At 35.1% G+C, this 20,018-nt stretch overlaps 1 protein-coding gene across 1 annotated transcript in view; it reads right to left on the reverse strand.

Moving 5' to 3' along the window:
* LOC120865404 (ryanodine receptor 2-like) overlaps window positions 1-20,018 on the reverse strand; it is an 803,227-nt gene that overhangs the window by 402,290 nt on the left and 380,919 nt on the right. Inside the window, exons 13-14 of the mRNA XM_040242681.1 lie at window positions 7,426-7,590; window positions 4,987-5,108 (exon numbers count right to left, since the gene is read on the reverse strand). Of these exons, the coding sequence (XP_040098615.1) occupies window positions 4,987-5,108; window positions 7,426-7,590 (287 nt within the window). The remainder of the gene's footprint in view (window positions 1-4,986; window positions 5,109-7,425; window positions 7,591-20,018) is intronic.

Raw genomic sequence — 20,018 nt, forward strand, 5'->3', positions numbered from 1 at the left:
TACCTAAAGGAAATGCAAATCCTCAATAAAATAATGAAGACAAAAACAACTGAAATGGTAACTCTGGGCACAAAATGTTAAGTTTTTTTTGTGTATTTAAATCTCTTTAAAAAATATAACCTTAAATGAAAATTATAAAAATGTATTTTGGGGTTTATAATATCAATAAAAGCCAAATGTATGACAAAAACATAACAAAGACTGGGAGAGAAGTATTCTTTTGAAATGTTCTTACATTATTCATAGAGATGAAATAAGTGGAAATTACAAGTTAATGACGTGTGCTAAAAATCTTAAGCAACCATGAAAATGACAAAAAATTATAACTAACAAGCCAACAAAAACAAGATTAAGATAGAATTGCAGAAAATATTCAAACAACACTAAAGAAGGCAGGAAAAGAAGGAAAAGGGACAAAGACCACATAAATACAAAAGGAATAATAAGATGGCAGGCAAAACTATATATCAATAATCATACAAATATAAATGGACTAAATTTTACAGTTAAAAGGAAGTGATTGTCAAAGTGGACAACAATTCAAGACCTAACTACATACTGCATAAAAGAAATGCCCTTTAAAGATGCAAATTAGTTAAAAGTAAAAGTTCTTTAAAAAATATACAATGCTAACACCAAGACAAGCAAGAAAGCAGGAGTTCAATATTAACATCATACAAATTTGATGTCATAGCAAATATCAGGGATTTTAAAAAGGTAATTTCATAATAAAGGTGCCAGTTTATTATATTCTAAATTTTTATGAATCTAACAACAGAGCTTCAAAATACATGAAGAAAAAGAACTGCCAGGAAGAAGTAGAAAGATCCAACTATAGTCCAAAATTTCAATACCCTTCTCTCAATAATGAACAGAACATACAGACTGAAAATCAGTAAGGAAACAGACAATCCAAACCACACTATCAGCCAGCTAGACCAAATGGACACTTGTTAGTACTCTACTCAATAAAAGGAAAACGGGCACATGGAACATTTATTTCCCAGTACACACAGAATACTTAGCAAGACTGAACATTTCCTCAGAGAGCAACTAACAATTATGAAAATGTCTGAAAGGACTTGCGACTGAGTTGATTCATATGATCTTGGCTATAAAGCTAACAAAAGAGGGATCCATTCTCAGACTGAGTTATAACACTGTTCCTGGTTCAGTGACAGTGAGGGATATAATTTTTTCAGGTTGAATTGGAGTAGTCATGCCTGCCTCTGCATCAACCTATGCACATCCTCCAGGGTACCTAAACCATCTCTAGATTACTTAGGATAGACATTACAATGTAAATACTATGTACATAGCTCCCAGCATGCAGCAAATTCAAGTTTTGCTTTTTGGAATTTCCTGGGCCATAAGTCACATCTGGATAAATTTAAAAGCACTCAGTCTTTTAAGTATGTTTTCTGACCTCAAATATATTAAATTAGAAATCAGTAACAGAAGGATCTTTGGAAAATCCCAAATATGTGGAAGAGGAGGGCATGGCAACCCACTTCAGTATTCTTGCCTGGAGAATCCCCATGGACAGAGGAGGCTGGCAGGCTACAGCCCATGGGTCACAAAGAGTCAGACATGACTGAGCAACTAAGCACAACACAAATATTTGAACACTAAACGACCTATTGGTCAAAGAAGCAATTAAAAGAAAAATAAACACAGCACAACAAAAAGTGACAGGGGACACTAAGGACAGATATTTTAGCACTAAACGACATAGGAAAGGTCTCAAATTAATGATATCAGCCTTCATCTTCTGAAACCAAAAAAAAGAAGAGAAATTAAACCCAAGGGAAGCAGAAAAAAGAAAGATTACAGATCAGACTGGGAATCAGATAACCTTTTTAACTGATTATCCCTCCCTCAATTCCAGGATCTCCCTCAGGTATCAAAATTTATGCTCAAGTCACTTATATAATAATGGTATAGTATGGGTTTCCTGGTGGCTCAGAAGATAAGAATCCACGTGCAATGCAGGAGGCCCAGGTTCAATCCCTGCATTGGGAAGATCCCCTAGAGAAGGAAATGGCTACCCGCTTCAGTATTCTTGACTGGAGATTCCAATGGACAGAGGAGTCTAGTGGGCTACGGTCCATGGGGTCACAAAGAGTTGGGTATGACTAAGCGACTGAGCCTGTGTGCTCACGCGTGCACACACACACATTTAATTATTACTAAAAATATTGAATATAGTCCCCTGAACTATCCAGTAGGTCCTACTTCTTTATTTTAAATACAGTAGTGTGTTTCTGTTAATCCCAAACTCCTAATTAATTGCTCCTGTCCTCTTTCACTTTTGGTAGTCATAAGTTTGTTTCTATGTCTATGGATCTATTTCTGTTTGGATATTAAGTATACTTGCATCTTAAAAAAAAAGATCCCACATACAAGTGAAATTTCACTTTCATATAACCTAATATTCTTCTGTATACTTTAAATCATCTCTAGATTACCTACATAATACTATGTAAATAGTTGTAAATACAATATAACGTTATGCAAATAGTTGCCATCATGCTTCAAATTCAAGTTTTGCTTTTTGAAACACTATGGAATTTTTTCCTAATATTTTTGATCCATGGTTGGTTGAATCTATAGATGCAAAATCCTTGGATATAGAGAACTATCTAAAGTTAAATATGGGTTATATAACTAACCTATTTTATCAAGAGAAGTCTAATGAATGAATTTCATTCAAATAACCCAAATAAAAATTGAATTTTATTATGAAGCAGCAAATACTTAGTAAGTACTTTTGCCACAGAGCCCAAATTTGCATGTTTGGTTCTCTAATCAATTAAGTAAGAATTAAGATTCTAAAATTAATCTTCCAAATCACAGGTTTTTAAAAAAAAAAATATGAGTACTCTTGAGCAAAGAGCGAATGTGTGAAAGTCAATCACATCATAGATGAATTATCATATCTTGATCAACATAGAAAATGTCACTTAAGGCATAGCATCACTACATTAAGTCTAAACACTGATATAGTATCTTTCTGACCAAATATACTTTAAAACAAATAATTTTTTTCTGTTATTAAGCTAGCTCTTTCTTGCCAAATGGAATCTCAACAGTGCCTCTGAAAACACCACACAAGTCACACTGTAATAAAAACATCTATAGTTGAAGAAATCAGTACTGATGGATAGACGACAAAGAAAATAGCTCCCAGCATGCAGCAAATTCAAGTTTTTAAAGATTTATGGTTATTTTAAAGATTTATAGGCTGTTTTAAAGATTTATGGTTATTTTCCTCAATAGAACTGATTGGGCAGTATTAAAGAAGAACTATGGAAAGGGCAAGATTGAAAAAGTCTAAGTTGAATTGATCCTAAATAAGTTACAACTTCACAGTTAAAATGTTGTTATAAAAAATAAGAATCTGATGATGCCTACTCCAGCAAGCATTACTCCATCTGAAAAGGGTTCAGATTTATATGAGACAGAGAATTGAGATAAATACTAGGGATATAATGAAGCTGAATGCTGTGTACATGCTTTGACTTCATGAGTGTGTGCACAGAAATGCACACACAGAGCAATGGTTTATAAAAGAAGCAGAGAGTAACTAACATTCATATAATCTTAGGTGGTAAAGGTCTTTTATATGCTGTAAAACCAAGACATGATTTATTGAGCAAACCACGATGGAAAAAGCACTTTAAGATCTTTTCCAAACCAAAAAAATGGGGAAATATTTAAAATTTATATAGGAAATTAATATCTCTAACATAGAAAAAGCTCATAATGGCCTAATATAATATAAATATTATCAATTAATAGGGCAAATCACAAAGAAAACATAAATGAAGAAACCTGGCCAAAAATTATGATATACTCATTGGTTTTTTAACAATTTGCACTTGCACTGATGTGCAAATTGTTAAAAAACTAAATATGATTATCAATAGATATGTGGAGAAGGAAATGGCAACCCGCTCCAGTATTCTTGCCTGGGAAATCCCATGGACAGAGGAGCCTGGTGGGCTGCAGTCTATGGGGTCTTAACGAGTTGGACATGACTGAGTGACCAAACAGTAACAAATAAATATGTATATATTATAAATATATACAAGCATGCATGCATGTTCAGTTGCTTCTGTCATGTCTGACTCTGCGATCCTACGGACTATAGCCCTCCAGGCTCCTCTGTTCGTGGGGATTCTCCACAGAAAAACTGGAATGACTTGCCGTTTCCTCCTCCAGAGATCTTTCCAATCCAGGGAACAAACTGGTATCTCTTATGTTTCCTGCATCGGCAGGTGGGTTCTTTACCACCTGTGCCACTTGGGAAGCACATATACACATATATATCAGTTTTGCCCATCTTTAAATTGGCAAGTGTAAAAACCTATATAATACCTATCACCAACCAGAGTATTTATTGGTATAAGGTTCCCAGAAAACACTCTGGACACAAATTAGACTTAGTTTTGTAGATATGCAATTGTTTCCATTATTACATGGGAAAACTTACTTATTACAAGAATCACTTAAAAAAAAAAAGTTCAAAATTCACAAAGTATCTAGGCAGTACCACCCTCAGTGTGAAAATGCTAGCACAAGGGTCTGTTATAGAATAATTCTCACATACAGCTAACAGTTATAAGTTACCTATAAAATTCCTAAAACCACAGTCATTTCTTAAAAAATCATTTAAAAGAAATATACTCAATACTCTATAAGAATCTATAAGGGAACAGAATTTGAAAAAGCACAGATATATGAATATGTATAACTAAGTCACTTGGCTATATACCTGAAACTAACACATTGTAAATCAACTATATTCCAATTTAAAAAAGAAAAACACAAAATCATTTAACTAGCATTTCCTAATGTGTTCAGCAGAATTGCCAAACTGTATGAGATTTACCAACATAATATGGTTTAGAATTGTTTCTTTGTAATCTGAAAATGCAATTGAAATAAAATATCACACAATCACAACAAAGAAGGAAAATGTACCTAATAAACCTATTAAAAAGGAAGACTGTGCTCCGGATGACACGTGCTGTCCGTGATTCTTCATGCTGAGATCTGGATAAATTTAGGCCGTCATCCATGTGTCCTTCGTGATGCATAATAGCCTGCATGAAAACAAAAATAACTCCATTACTCCCAACATCCTTTTTCCAAATGGGTGTTAGGAAGATGTGCACTCAAAAAGGTGAACCGTGACAATAAACAGTCTAAAGACAGGTGAAACAGGCTATACGCAGTCATGGTCAGGTAAAGTGATATGCACAGGTTCCTGTACAAATTCATCCTTCAATATATTTATTCAGCTGTTGCTTTAAACGTGAATCAGTGGTTGTTTAAAGCACAAATCAATAAATGTATTGATTTGAAAAATAAATATTAAGAGTGCTTTCACATATCTATATTCAATAATTCATCCACAGTCTAAACAAACTCTGAACAAAGAAGCAAAGGAAAACATTACACGGGATACCAGTTATACAGTAATTCTGAACATAGCAGGGTTAATTTATAAGCACTGAGCAATGCTTCTAAGGTATCTCAGTTCTTTTTAAAAATGTATTTTATTGTATTATTTCTTTTGTTAGGCTTTATATTTCTGAATATACAACATAAAGAGATCATTGAACAGCTGAATGAATTTTACAAAGTGCAACAACTCTGTAACACCCAATCAAGAAAGAGAATGTTATGGCAGCTTAAAACCTCCCCTAGGGCTCATTTCCTGTCCCTGTTCTTCAAGGTATTTCCCGGACCATCAGGGAAGTCCCCAAGTCAATCACAAACCTTAAATGCATTCACTGACAAAGAAAAAAATGACCATAATGAAGCAATATATTACTCATTTTAAGACTCTAAAAAACAAAAAACAAAATTGAAAAGAGGAATTAATTAAGATAAAAAGAGAATTCAATGAACCAGAAAGAAAATGATATAGTAGGTAAGGATGAATAAACCCCAAGTGTTTATTTTTTGAGAAGATAAATGAAAGAGATTAACCTTTCACAAAACAGGCCAAAGATAAAACTGAAAGAAAGAAATAAACACAGGAAATATGATATAAGATACAAAAGACATTAAAATTATAAAATATAATAAATCAATGCCGTATGAGACTTAATGTCCCCCTCCAATTTTTTTGTTTTTAAGAACATAACTGACTACCCCAGAGGACATGGATAACTTTCTAGCAAATTAAAAAAATCATCAAAAGGAATCTCCTTAATATAGAAAATTTGATGATATCAACTTATTTAACAGAGATTGGAAAGGAAATTTAAGATCCAATATTTAAAAGACCATAGGACTAGACAATTTCGCAAGTGAACTCTGATGGACCTTCAAAGAGAACATACTCTTTTAATAGTAGACTAGTAAGTCAACACTGACTGCTGCCTATCTTTACACAGTCTGTCACCTATGAATGGTCTACATTTTCCAATGGTTGAAAAAAGACAAAGGAAAGAATACTTTGTAAAATTTGAAAATTGTATGAATTTCAAATTTCAATACCATAAACAAAGAAAAATTAATGCATAAATTTATCAAGTGAATATATGTGGCAATTCTAGGTAAGTTCTAAAATAAAATATAAGTAGAAACCAATAAGATTTAAGAATAATAATAAACTAGGCCAAACTGGGTTTAGTCTATGAATATAAGGATTCTTAAATATTGTGATGTCTATTAACTTATCTATCAACAAAGTAAAAAACACTAAAACATGATTTTTATCTCCCTTCAACTGATAAAATTTAGCAATCATATCTAATTTTATTAAAGTCAGATAAAATGAAATAGCAGAATATTATTTAAGTATATAAACTAGTTTAATTGTCTATAGGATGCAAGAAGGCATAACTTCAGTGAAAGAGGAGTGAAAATTCACAATCAGAAGTCATACTGAGATGAACAACCAGAAGAGATGAAATGACAGCAAGCTGAGATAAACGTGACTTCGGTGTGATAATGAAAAACACAAGAAAACTAAAATTTCAACCCTTTCATGGTTCACAGCTTTGTTGTGGCAAAGGGGCTATGTAACTCAATGAAGCTATGAGCCACACCCCACGCAGGGACACGCAAAAGTGATGGATCAAAGTGGAGAGTTCTGACAAAACATGGTCTACTGGAGGAGGAAATGGCAACCCACTTCAGTATTCTGTCCAGAGGAGCCTGGCAAGCCATACAGTTCATGGGGTTGAAAAAAGTCAAACAGGACTAAGCAACTAAACAACAACAAAGCAATATCTAAAACTGCTCACCATACAAAAACCAGAGAGTCTATCAGGGTGGGACGGGACCTCTAGCATGCAAATAACACAGCAAGTGGCTGAGAGAGTTAGCTACTTGTTTTGGGCTTGCATTTGTGTTTCTTACTCATTAAGAATGACTGCCACACACAGTGTTTTTGTACATTCTTACCTTACGTTGTATGGATCCCATTCGCACCGATTTCACATCCACAGACTGGTAAGTTAGCCACAAGCCTGTATTGATATGCTGTATATAACATACTGAGTCTCCATATTTTATTTCAGAGGTTCCCATGCCATCAACTTCTTTTCTCACTCCTACATCCAATTTTTCCTGAGAGAGGAAAAAAAAAAAGATAAGCAAAGGCTTTAAAAAATACTGGTTTAATATCAAAAGAACTTTGCCTTGTTGTAAATCATGTTCCCTGAAAAATATAGCCCTCTGAAATAATAATGGTCAAATGTTCTATTGTAGCAGTTCAACCTCTACTGGAAACTGAGTAGGAGATTGCAAAGATGAATAACATACTCCTGAATTATTCATACGGGTAGAAAATTATTTCAGCCATAACACAAAATTTTATATTGCTTCATGGCAAACTCCAAACTAGGGACCTTAAAATCAATAATTTAGGTTTCATAGTCTTTCCAGATTATTATTTTTATGATTGATGACAAAGAGTATAGGTTGGAGGGACAGAAAATCCAATCTTGAGCCTAATCTCTGCCACTTAGTACCTCTGAGGCCTTAGGATAAGTTAATTAAACGTTTTAAGCCTCTGTTTTCTCATCTGTAAATAAAGCTAACAAGAGAACCTCCCCCACAGTATCAGAAAAAAATGAGATAATGAATGCAACACTTTCAGCACAGTATCTGGGATAAAATAAACACTTGAACAAACTTTCATGATTTTGACCATGAATCTGTTATTTATAATGGTAATGATGAACTTTGTTTTAATGAGAGTGTTAGGAATAATGATGATTTCTTTCAAACACTAATCAAGGGTATAATTCAGTTTCAATATAGTTTTTGGACTACAGAGCTCCCTACGCTAGGAAGAAACAATCAATCCTCTGATACCAACTAAATATTTCCTTTCAATCTTTATTTGTTTTAATGCTTCTTCCTTCAATTTTCCCTTCCATGTTTCATTCTGGTCTTCAAAAACTCATATCTTGAAGTTCTGTATGATCCTTAAAATAACAGGAAAAAAATCTAATATTCTTTCAATTACAATATCTTTTTTTGTGGTTTCTTCTTGTTCTAATTTTTTTGTTAAATTTAAGTTTTGTCTATCTCTTTGGCTGTTTGAGCATTGTTTGAAATCAGTACTAGTTATATAAATGTTTCTGAAAATTAGGTTGGAATCAATTTTATATCTGTTAAACCACCAAAAGGAACAATTCAAGTAAAACAGAAATTTTGATTTCTTATGGCATTATTGCTGCTGCTGCTGCTGTTGCTAAGTCGCTTCAGTCGTGTCCGACTCTGTGCGACCCCATAGACAGCAGCCCACCAGGCTCCCCCGTCCCTGGGATTCTCCAGGCAAGAACACTGGCGGGGGTTTATTACACCACACTAGTAATTAACAACTCCAAAATAATTATGAACACTTTGTCACCAATTGAAAATTAAAACTTAAATGAGTTTCGATTCTTAATGCAAAAAGGCTCAAGGTCATATAAGAAAGTGAATGCAATTATAAGTTGATTTAACCATTATGCAAATAACCTGAAACAGTATGCTAAGAATATGCAATAAAACAGATAATAAACCATTCCACTTTCATTCTATCAAAGCAGATAAACTACAAGTCTACTTAAACCAACCCTCTAAATAGAAAAATTAAATTCTAGGGAAAGTATATAACAATGCAATTATCTCCTTAAAATAAAACAAGGAGCTTCTAACATGCTTTTTGTTTTTCCTTTATCCCAGGAAATTGGCTTGTAGTCTATTTATAGGCTTGTGGATTGGGCTTTGAAAAAGTGCAGCTACTAAGTGCAAAGGTATGCTGGGCTTGCTTTTTACTGAAGTGCTTCACATCACTCTCTGGATCAGAACTTTTAATTCCAAAACTTCATGATGACCATGTTTTTGTAATTATTCTGATTCGCAAGTCAAGTAAGAACTGATAAAGTGACTAGAGGGAAAAAAAAAAAACACACACACCTGATTATTTGCTGTTTAAAAGAACAAAAGCCAGTCATGTCCTTTCCTTCCTTTATTTCCTATCATTTTCTGTAGTTCAAGTTTAGGAGACATTCAGGTAAAAATAATCTGGATGATCTGACCCATCCACCATGTTAAGAACATGACAGCTGGTAAAAGCATCTAACAGAAAACTAGTCTGTCTTACCAGAAATAAAGTGTCCAAGTTAGGAGAGAAGTCAGATTCCTAAAACCCTGTATTAGCTAACCTATATCTAAATTAGTAATCTTAAGTTTTAGCGTTACCTTGATATATTACATAAATCATCTATATTTAGTTTTGTTTTCAGTTATTCTGGCTTTGGGAAATGATTGTAGTTTAGTTAGGCTAATCATCCCACAGACAACAGTTAGAAAATTGGAAAAAAATATTTTTTAGAATCTGCTGTTAGGCATTTCAGAGAGACCCACAGCAGAAAGTAAACAGCAGACTTCTCTATAAAGACAAGTGATTTGTAAGATGTAGCCTTTGCCTAGGGGTTTGCCCTGTCCAATCTGCTTGGAGCTCAAGCAGAAGAAAAGCTGCTGCCTTATTTGATACTTAAGGTATCAAAGGACACAATTTTGGGCTCACAAGCAGACAAAAAAATTAGACGAGCTAAATCCTGGATGAGAAAAGTAGCCACAAAATCTGTTTATGCAATCTGCCAATTCTTGTTAACCACTATACTATGCACACCCAGGGGAGGCCTAGTAAATAGCAGCAGCTAGACTCCAAAATAACTGAGCACAAACTGTACAAGCAACAGCCCACTGCCAAAGAAAGAAGAAACTGGAGCTTCAGTTCAGCAAGATTCACTGCCTGAAAAAACCAAAGTCACTCTTCAGAAAAAATAAAATAAAATAACCCCAATCCCAGCATTCAAATAATCCTACTCATAAATGCTTAGAAAATCTAATTTCCAAATTCATATGGTTCCAGAAGTTTAAAAGATCAGCCTGAAAAATAAAAAGTGATGTTTTCACATTGGGTATGTCAATCTGGCTCATGACCAAGTCACAACTATGTCTGAACAACTGTTCTCCTTAAATGATATATACTGGACATAATATTGGAGATTAGACTCATTAGGGGATTTAAGCTAGTCCTAATAGCATTACGTTTTAATTATATGGACCAGGTAGTCAAAGAGATTCTTCTAGCATTAACTGAAATTTTCCTTAAATGTCCCCAAATTATTCTGTCAAGTGGCTGAGAGAAAGAAGACAAAGGCCTACATCCTTAGATGATGGAGTATTTTGGTACAAGCCAGTTCTCCTTAAGACAAATAGTGGCTAAAGTTATGAGAGTTAAAAGGTCAAAACTTAATTTATTTGCTTCTATACAGGGACACATTTCGGCAAAGAATAGATGGTCACTGTGAAATATGAGTCTAACAATACTACAGGTTAAGAGAAATTGCTGGGACGGACAGGCCAGGTCAAGCTTAGCCCATCCAGGGCACAATTGCAAAAAAACACACACAGCTGACTTTAGTCCTGAAGTTCAGAAGCTTCATGAGGAAAACTCCAGCGGGTAGGTTTGTGGAGAGAAGGGCTTTAAAATTTTTCCTGTATTGGGAGATGTAAGCAGCTTGTAGAAGGCCCCTCTATTGTCTCTTCACTAACCTTAAACCAGGTACCCCCATGCTCTACTCATTTTTGGCCCTAGCTCACCTTTCAAATCTTTTCATCACAAAATAGTTTGCAACTTGAAATGAATAAGTAATTAACAGATGACCAGATTACTTCCCTAGCTTCCCCTGCAGAAATCTCACAAATAAACTGTGTGAACAAGAAAAAGAAAGTGAAGTTGCTCAGTCATGTCCAACTCTTTCCAACCCCATGGACTATAGCCTACCAGGCTCCTCCATCCATGGGATTTTCCAGGCAAGAATACTGGAGTGGGTTGCCATTTCCTTCTCCAGGAATCTCAAAAATAAACTGTGTCAACAAGCCAGTATCTAAAGAAAGATCAAGAGAAGCCGATGAGACTGCACACTGTTGGGGATGGCCAAGACTCTGACTCCCTATCTCAATGATTCACTAGATTACTTCCTGGTCTCCCTTTAAAAGCTTTCACTGCCATGCAGAATCTTCAGAGGTGGTTTTGGGGGTTGCTAAGTCCACCATCTCCCCAGATGGCTGCTGCTGCTGCTAAGTCACTTCAGTCGTGTCCGACTCTGTGCGACTCCAGAGACGGCAGCCCACCAGGCTCCCCCGTCCCTGGGATTCTCCAGGCAAGAACACTGGAGTGGGTTGCCATTTCCTTCTCCAATCCCCAGACTGCTAGTTATTCTGATTCAAGGCAACCTTCCTTTCTATCAACGTTTGTGACTATTGATTTTGTGAGCAGTGAGCAGCACACCTGATTCAATAACAGAGGGTCTTTGAGGAGCTTCCATGGGGACAGTGAAACAAGGACACAGAGCCTTAGGAGAAGCCCTCTAAAATCTTGTACTATATTTTCCCTCCCCTGGAGTGTGGGCAGAACCAATGAACACGATGGGGTATCACTTCTGAGATTAGATTGTGTTACACCGTGAAGGCGAAAAGACCCAGCAGATGTAGTCAGGGTCTCTATTCAAGTGACGTGCAGCAAATAAAATGGGAGGCTTCCCAGGGCGAGTCATACTCAATCGGGTGCGGTCTTTAAAAGAGGATTTAGGCTTTCCTTAAGCACAGAGACTACAGTGAGTCCCATCGATTCCATTCTGCTTAAAATCTTCCTCTTCAGGACATTTGCACTACAGACTCCTCAGCCAGCTTTCCAATCTCAGAAAGCAAGTCCATATAAAACATCCCTTCATATATATGTCTCTCATTCTGGCACTATCTCTCTGGTTAAACTCTGACTGATATACCTCATCTTTTTTTTTCATTTTTGTTGTTGTTGTCTTTTCTTACTTCATTTTTAAGGGCGTTGTTTTCTTTCTAATTTTACAAGCAAAATCTGTTCATTGCAGACACCTACAAATACCTAAAGGTATCAAAAATTAAAGATCACCGATAGTCCTCATCTCTTCCAGATATAACCATCATTAACATCTTGTTGCATTTCTTTCCAGCATCTCCATTTTTAAACTTGAAGTATAATTGGCCTACATGATGTTAGCTCCAGGTATACAACACAGTGATTCAATCATAATGCTATACATTACAAAATCATTACTATGATGTCTAATTACCATGTGTCATCTAAGAAAGTACAATATTATTAATTATATTCCCCATGCTGAACATTTCATTCCTATGACTTATTGATTTGTAACTGGAAGTTTGTACCTTTTAGTCTCTCTCCCTTCTGGCAACCAATAGTGTTTGTTCTCTGTATCTATGAGTCTGTTTTGTTATGCTTGTTCATTGGTTTGTTTTTTTAAATTCTGCATACATATATATATATATATATATATAAGTGAAATTATGCAGTGTTTGTCTTTCTCTGACTCAACAGCATACCCTCTATGTCCATCCATACTGTTGTAAATGGCGAGATTTCTTTTTTCAGATGAGTAACATTTCATCATATATATTTGTATGTATACCATATCTTCTTTATCCATTCACCTATTGATGGGCACTAATCAATCTTAGTTAATGTAAACAATGTTGCAATGAACACAAAAATGCATATATCCTTTCAAATTAGTGAAACACCTCATCTTAACCACAGATGGTTTCACCAAGCTCACTGTCAGGCTTAATGCTATTTAAAGTTACCATAAAAACTAAAACAGAATTTCTCTTATCTTTTGTAAAACCATAGTGGGCATTACTTTCTACTATGCTATCAAAACCCTTTGAGAAACACCACTTGAATGCAAGAATTTATTCTGAATTTAATCCTGATTGAAAGCAAAAATCCATCTGCATTGATAAACATCATATAACTATTTTGATAACAAAAAAAGCCCAAGTTATCCATTTTGATTTTAATTTTTAGATATTTAATCAATCACTAAGCAAGCATAATATGCAGGTGATCACAGATGAGCAACATTTATTTTTATCTGCTACTCATTACTATTAAATCACAAGTTTTATCATTAAAAGGGGCTTTAGATTTACTATTAATACTTAGGTTCAGAGTCTAGATCTGCCACTTAACTAACCTAAGCCTAAATATAGTCATCTACATAATGAAGATTAAAAACAGTATCTAAGCTTCATTGAACTTGGATTAAATATGGAGAAGTCAATGGCACCCCACTCCAGTACTCTTGCCTGGAGAATTCCATGGACGGAGGAGCCTGGTGGGCTGCCATCTATGGGGTCGCACAGAGTCAGACATGACTAAAGCAACTTAGCAGCAGCAGCAGCAGCAGAATTAAATAAGAAAACACATAAAAAGGACTTAGCACATTACTTGGCACATTATAAACTGTTAGCTTGACTCTTATTTTTATTGTGTGGGTCTATACATTTTAAAACATATTAAACATTTTTTGAGCCAAGAATAAAAATCTCAAATAAAAACATGCTAAAACTATGTCCTAAAAATATTTTGTTCTATTTTTACAATTTGCTCCATAATCCTTGTAATCTCATTGGAAGTCTTATTTGAGGTTGGTATTCCATCATTTCAATAGCCAAAGGTTTCTATTCATGGTTCATGAGAGGAAAAAGACTGGATAAAATCACACACAGAGGAACATTTTAGTGGCATTTTTAGCTAAAAAAAAAAAAATGACATCTTGGGGGCAGTGTAATACACGGGTAATTGTCAACCTACCTTATGATTAAAACTGACATTTCAATACCCTAATGTAATGGTTTAAAATTCTAGGAGTAGAGAAAGTGAAGAAAAGGTCTATGAAAACCTGCATTAATCAAACAGAATTTTTCATGATATAAAATGCTTTCTTTAAAAAAAAGACCAAGGATTTCTCAATATATATATGCGCATCAAAACATCACATTGTAAATCTTATTTTCACACATTATTAAATGTCAGTTATATCTCCCTAAAGCTGAGAGGGAAAAGGGGACAACATCGGTGATATTATAAATTGTCTTTCACTTTATTGTGTTTATTCTGAATACATCCAATCATCAACAATTGTTGATTATTCTGCAAATACTGAATATGAGAATGGCTAGTGAGTATTCACATTAGTACAAAGATACCCCAATGACAATTTTAAAAATCACTCCTTATATTAACTGGTAGAACAGGTTTTTAAAGCTGTTCTCAAAATTTTAAGTAAGAATGATCTTGAAGTGAAGTGAAGTGAAAGTTGCTCAGTCATGTCCAACTCTTTGGGACCCCACGAACTATACAGTCCATGGAATTCTCCAGGCCAGTATACTGGAGTGGGTAGCCTTTCCCTTCTCCAGATGTTCCCAACCTAGGGATCGAACCCAGGTCTCCCACATTACAAGTGGATTCTTTTACAAGTCCAAGAACACTGGAGTGGATAGCCTATCCCTTCTTCAGCAGATCTTCCTGACCCAGGAAGTGAACTGGGGTCTCCTGCATCACAGGTGGATTCTTTACCAACTGAGCTATGAGGGAAGCCCAGAATGATCTTAATGTTTTCTTAAAATATATATATTTTAAGAAATATATATATATGTTATATATATAAATATAAATGTTTATATATATTTTAATATATATTTATTTATATATATTTAAATATATATATTTTAAAACATATATATGTTTTAAGAATATACTTTCAAAGCAGTTTCACACAATCATAGGTAAGGGAATGCTAATGTAAAATAAGGGTCCTTAAGAGGTGATTTTCACTTCAGAATTTCTAAAACCATACCCTTGATTCTAAGATAAAAGTTGGCATCTTCAACTGTGCTAAAAAAGGTCTAATTTTTCACCAGTAATAAAAATTTGGCTTACAACACAGTAATTATGTCAACCAATAGTCATTTATGAATTGTATACTCAAAGTATACCAAGAACCAAAGAAATATCTTACACACATATCTTTGCCTTCCAGAAATATAAGTACTCATTATTTTCATTGGATATAGTATAGCAAAAATATGTAAAAATATAGCAAGCATTTTCAGCTTGTCAGTGACATTAAGGGAAAACAAGAATGGGATATATCTTTAAGAAAACGTGATTATTTATTCAAAGGCCAGGGACCATGACCAAGTATGATGCTTAACAAAAGGATGAAAGAAATCGTTTACCTATATCATCTTCTCTAAAATGTTAACAGTATAAAAACAGTATTTTATTTTAAAAACATGTCATCTATAATTATGAACTGTACTTATACTCTATTTTAGTTAGTTCTAAGTTCAATGCTTTTTTATTATGTAATTGCACCTTTCATCATGAATAATTTTTAACTTTAAGAATTAGCCCTATTAGTAGAAAAATATGTATATAGTTGTTAAAGACTGAAATACATACACTCAATAGTTGTTTCTGAGTGAAGGATAGTACACAATTTTAATTTACCCCTCTCATATTTTTGCATTATTTCTTCTTAAAATCTTCTATAATGATTATACATTATATATAATAGAACAAAGTAATTTTAGAATAGAGTTACTGTCTTGACTTCATAGAAAACACTTTATTACCTTATATGTCAGTGATTTTAAAATGAAAATTCTGTGATTTTACAAATAAGATTTCCCCAAAAAAATTAAAAATAGAGTTTCCATGTGCTCAATTGCTTCAGATATAACTGATTCTTCGAGACCCTATGGACTATAGCCTGCCAGGCTACTCTGTCCATGGGATTCTCCAGGCAAGAATACTGGAGTGGGTTGCTGTGCCCTCCTCTAAGGGATCTTCCCAACCCAGGGATCAAACCTGCATCTCCTGCATTGCAGATGGATTCTTTACTGCTGAGCCACCAGGGGAACCTCCAGAGTTACCATACCATCCAGCAATCCCACTTCTGGGTATTTATCCAGAAAAACTCTAATTCAAAAAGATACAGGGACTCTTATTTTCATAGCAGCACTATGAAAATTGTGCTATTGAGTTCACAATAGCCAAGATATGGAAACAACTCAAATGTCCCTCAACAGTTGAATGGATAAAGAAGATGTGGTACACACACACACACACACACACACACACACAGACACACACACAGACACACACACACACACACACACAGGAATACTATTCAGCCATAGAAACAATGAATGCCATTTGCAGCAACATGGATGGCCCTAGAGATTATCATACTAAGAGAAGTCAGAAAGAGAAAGTAAAATACCATATGATATTACTTACATGTGGAATCTAAAATATGATACAAATGAACTTATTTATGGGACAGAAACAGACTCTTAGACATAGAGACAAACTTGTGGTTGCCAAGGGGGAGGGGATAGGGGAGGGATGAATTGGTAGTTTGGGATTAGCAAGTGCAAACTATTATACATAGGATGGACAAACAATAAAGTCCTACTGTGTAGCACAAGGAACTGTATTCTACAAATCATAATGGAAAAGAATACAAAAAATAATGTATATGACATGTACAACTGAATCATTTTCCCATACAGCACAAAATAACATAACATTAAGTCAACTATACTTCAATAAAATAAATTAAAATGTTTTCCTTGATTTCACCTCTGTTTTTATGGCTCTCAACCATGTTATACACAAATTGATAGTGTGTTATTAGCAACCTGTGTATTAGAGTGGTTCCATGAATGTGAGCTCCATACAGGAGACTAGTTTTAGAGAAATCAAACAGTTCATTGGGTTTTCCATGTGGTTCTAGGGGTAAAGAACCCAAATGCCAGTGCAGGATACTTAAGAGACCTCAGTGTGATCCCCTGGAGGAGGGCTTGGAAACTAACTCCAGTATTCTTGCCTGGAGAATCCCATGGACAGAGGAGCCTCACAGGCTATAGTCCATGGGGTTGCAGAGAGTCAAACGTGACTGAAGCAACTTAGCGTGCAAGTACGCATGCAAACAGTTCATTAAAAGGCAATATTGAAATTCCAGTTCTCTGTGCTTTCAGTGTCAGCTATGACAGTATAAAATCACCAAAAGCCAGAAACAGAACCTCTGAGCAGAGACCACAGAAAAATCTGGTCAGTAAAAATTCTTCATATGTAAACTATAACACTGACAGCACAAAAGCAGAGATATTTATGGGGAAATGTTTCAAAAGCTATTGCCTTGTGTGAGAACTGTTTTGAGATTTTAAAAATATTCATAGGTTTTGAGTCAGTATTTCGAGGTCTCCCCATGAAAAAAGAAATTTAAAATGTGCACAAAACGTATGTCCGAGTATGTCAGTGCAACGGTTGAATTTTTTAACTGTTTTTTTTGTTACAAAGGAAAAATGGCTATCATAACAGGCAAAACAATTAGAGATTTTTTTAAAAGTTAGATAAAAATGTTCCCCTTGAACTCATATTCTCATATATCTTCCATTTTGATCTGGTTTTTAGGTTTATTTTTTATATTTTATTGAAATATAGTTGATTTACAATGTTGTGTTAATTCTCACTGTATAGCAAAATGATTCAGTTGCATATATATGCACATTTTTTTCTCAAATTCTTTTCCATTATGGTTTATCACAAGATATTATAGTTCCCAGTTGTACCGTAAGACCTTGTTTATCCATTCTCTACATGATAGTTTACATTTGCTAATCTCAACCTCCCAATCCTTTCTTCTCTCTCCTGCCTACTCCATTTTGATCTTTCTAAAGCAGCCAAATTAAAAGATTAGTGCAGAGTTTTCACATCTAACATATAATCATATACAAACACACACACTCAGGTCTTTTTCTTCAGTTAAAAAAAAAGTAAGATTTTAAAATTACTTTATAATTTGCTTTTTTTACTCAACAATATTATGATGGATATCTTTCCAAGTCAATATATTCTCATAGTTAATGCGACTAAGTTACCAGCTCTATTAATATCTGTTAAACATTTGAGTCTTTACTACATTTTTTTTTTGCCATGGCAAGGAATGATAAAGTTAATGTGCACAGTTTTATTTCTATAAGAAAACCCCTCTCACTTAAAATGCGCTTATATAGAATGTTGCTAGATCAATGGAGGCATGTATGCAAGACATTTTGAAATGTAAATATATGTGTCTGTTTTGTATTTGCATTTCCATTGGAATAACCCAGCCCCTGTTTTGCTCAGTTCAGTTCAGTTCAGTTGCTCAGTCACATCCAACTCTGCAACCCCATGGACTGCAGCACACCAGGTCTCCATGTCCATCACCAACTCCTGGAGTTTACCCAAACTCATGTCCATTGAGTTGGTGATGCCATCCAACCATCTTATCCTCTGTTGTCCCCTTCTTCTCCCGCCTTCAATCTTTCCAAGCATCAGGGTCTTTCAAATGAGTCAGCTCTTCGCATCAACTGGCTAAAGTATTGGAGTTGCAGTTTCAACATCATTCCTTCCAATGAACACCCAGGACTGATTTCCTTTAGGATGGACTGGTTGGATCTCCTTGCAGTCCAAGGGACCCCCAAGAGTCTTCTTCAACACCACAGTTCAAAAGCATCAGTTATTCAGCGCTCAGCTTTCTTTATAATTCAAATCTCACATTCATATGTGACCACTGGAAAAACCAGAGCTTTGACTAGATGGACCTTTGTTGACAAAGCAATGCCTCTGCTTTTTAATATGCTGTCTAGGTTGGTCATAACTTTCCTGCCAAGGAGTAAGCGTCTTTTCATTTCATGGCTGCAGTCACCATCTGCAGTGATTTTGGAGCCTAAAAAAGCTAGAGGCATCCATTTACTTCCTGGAGAACTAGGACTGTTATAGTAGAAAGAATGAAAAGAGACAGATTATGGAGGTATTCAGCTTTCTATAGTAAAATAGGATTTCTGAAGACTATAGGAATATGAATGTTACAGAAATAATGAAAAGAGAAAGATGAATTTGAGATTTCTCCAGCAATAACAGGAATTGAGGAGACCACAATTAGACAATAGTGTCAGGCAGCTGCCTGGGAGCCTGTAGAGCGGGTAGGAGAGTGCTTCACTATATGAGTTCCTGGGGAGCTCTGACGGGGGTGAATGAGTAACTAGCCAGTCCAGGGTTCCAGACCTGGAGATCAGGCCTGGTTACTGAAACCCACCCTGGGCAGTGGTTTGGAGCAGAGATAACCGCATGTTTACCAGCTCTTCTATACACCCAGCTAAGTGACTATCCATAGAAGGTAGGCAAGTGACTCATCTCTCCTGCCTTTAGTTTTTCCATCTGTAAAATGGGGATTCTGTTTCCCAGTGAGATCACTTACAGAAAATACTCAGCTCAAACTGTAGACTTACCGAGAATCACAGAATGGTAGCAATTATCATCTTTAAAAGGTAAAGGATTTAGGGAAGAAGGGGTCCCTGCTTCCCAGTGCCCTCAACAAGATTTAGGAAGACATAGACTATCAGCGTCTTCCCTACCCCCAGCCGAGATCAAGTGAGCCCTCATACGTTCTGGGTGAATAAATGTCCACTTCCCTTCTTTTACAGACTTCCCTTTCTTCCACTACCTTAGTTCAGTAAATTTTATTACAGTTGAATGTTTGGCTTTGTACTCAGAAATATCTTCTTTGTTACTTGATTTTGAAATTTTTAGAAAA

Source organism: Oryx dammah, unplaced genomic scaffold (assembly GCF_014754425.2).
Source record: "Oryx dammah isolate SB20612 unplaced genomic scaffold, SCBI_Odam_1.1 HiC_scaffold_6, whole genome shotgun sequence".
Classification (NCBI taxonomy): Eukaryota; Metazoa; Chordata; class Mammalia; order Artiodactyla; family Bovidae; genus Oryx; species Oryx dammah.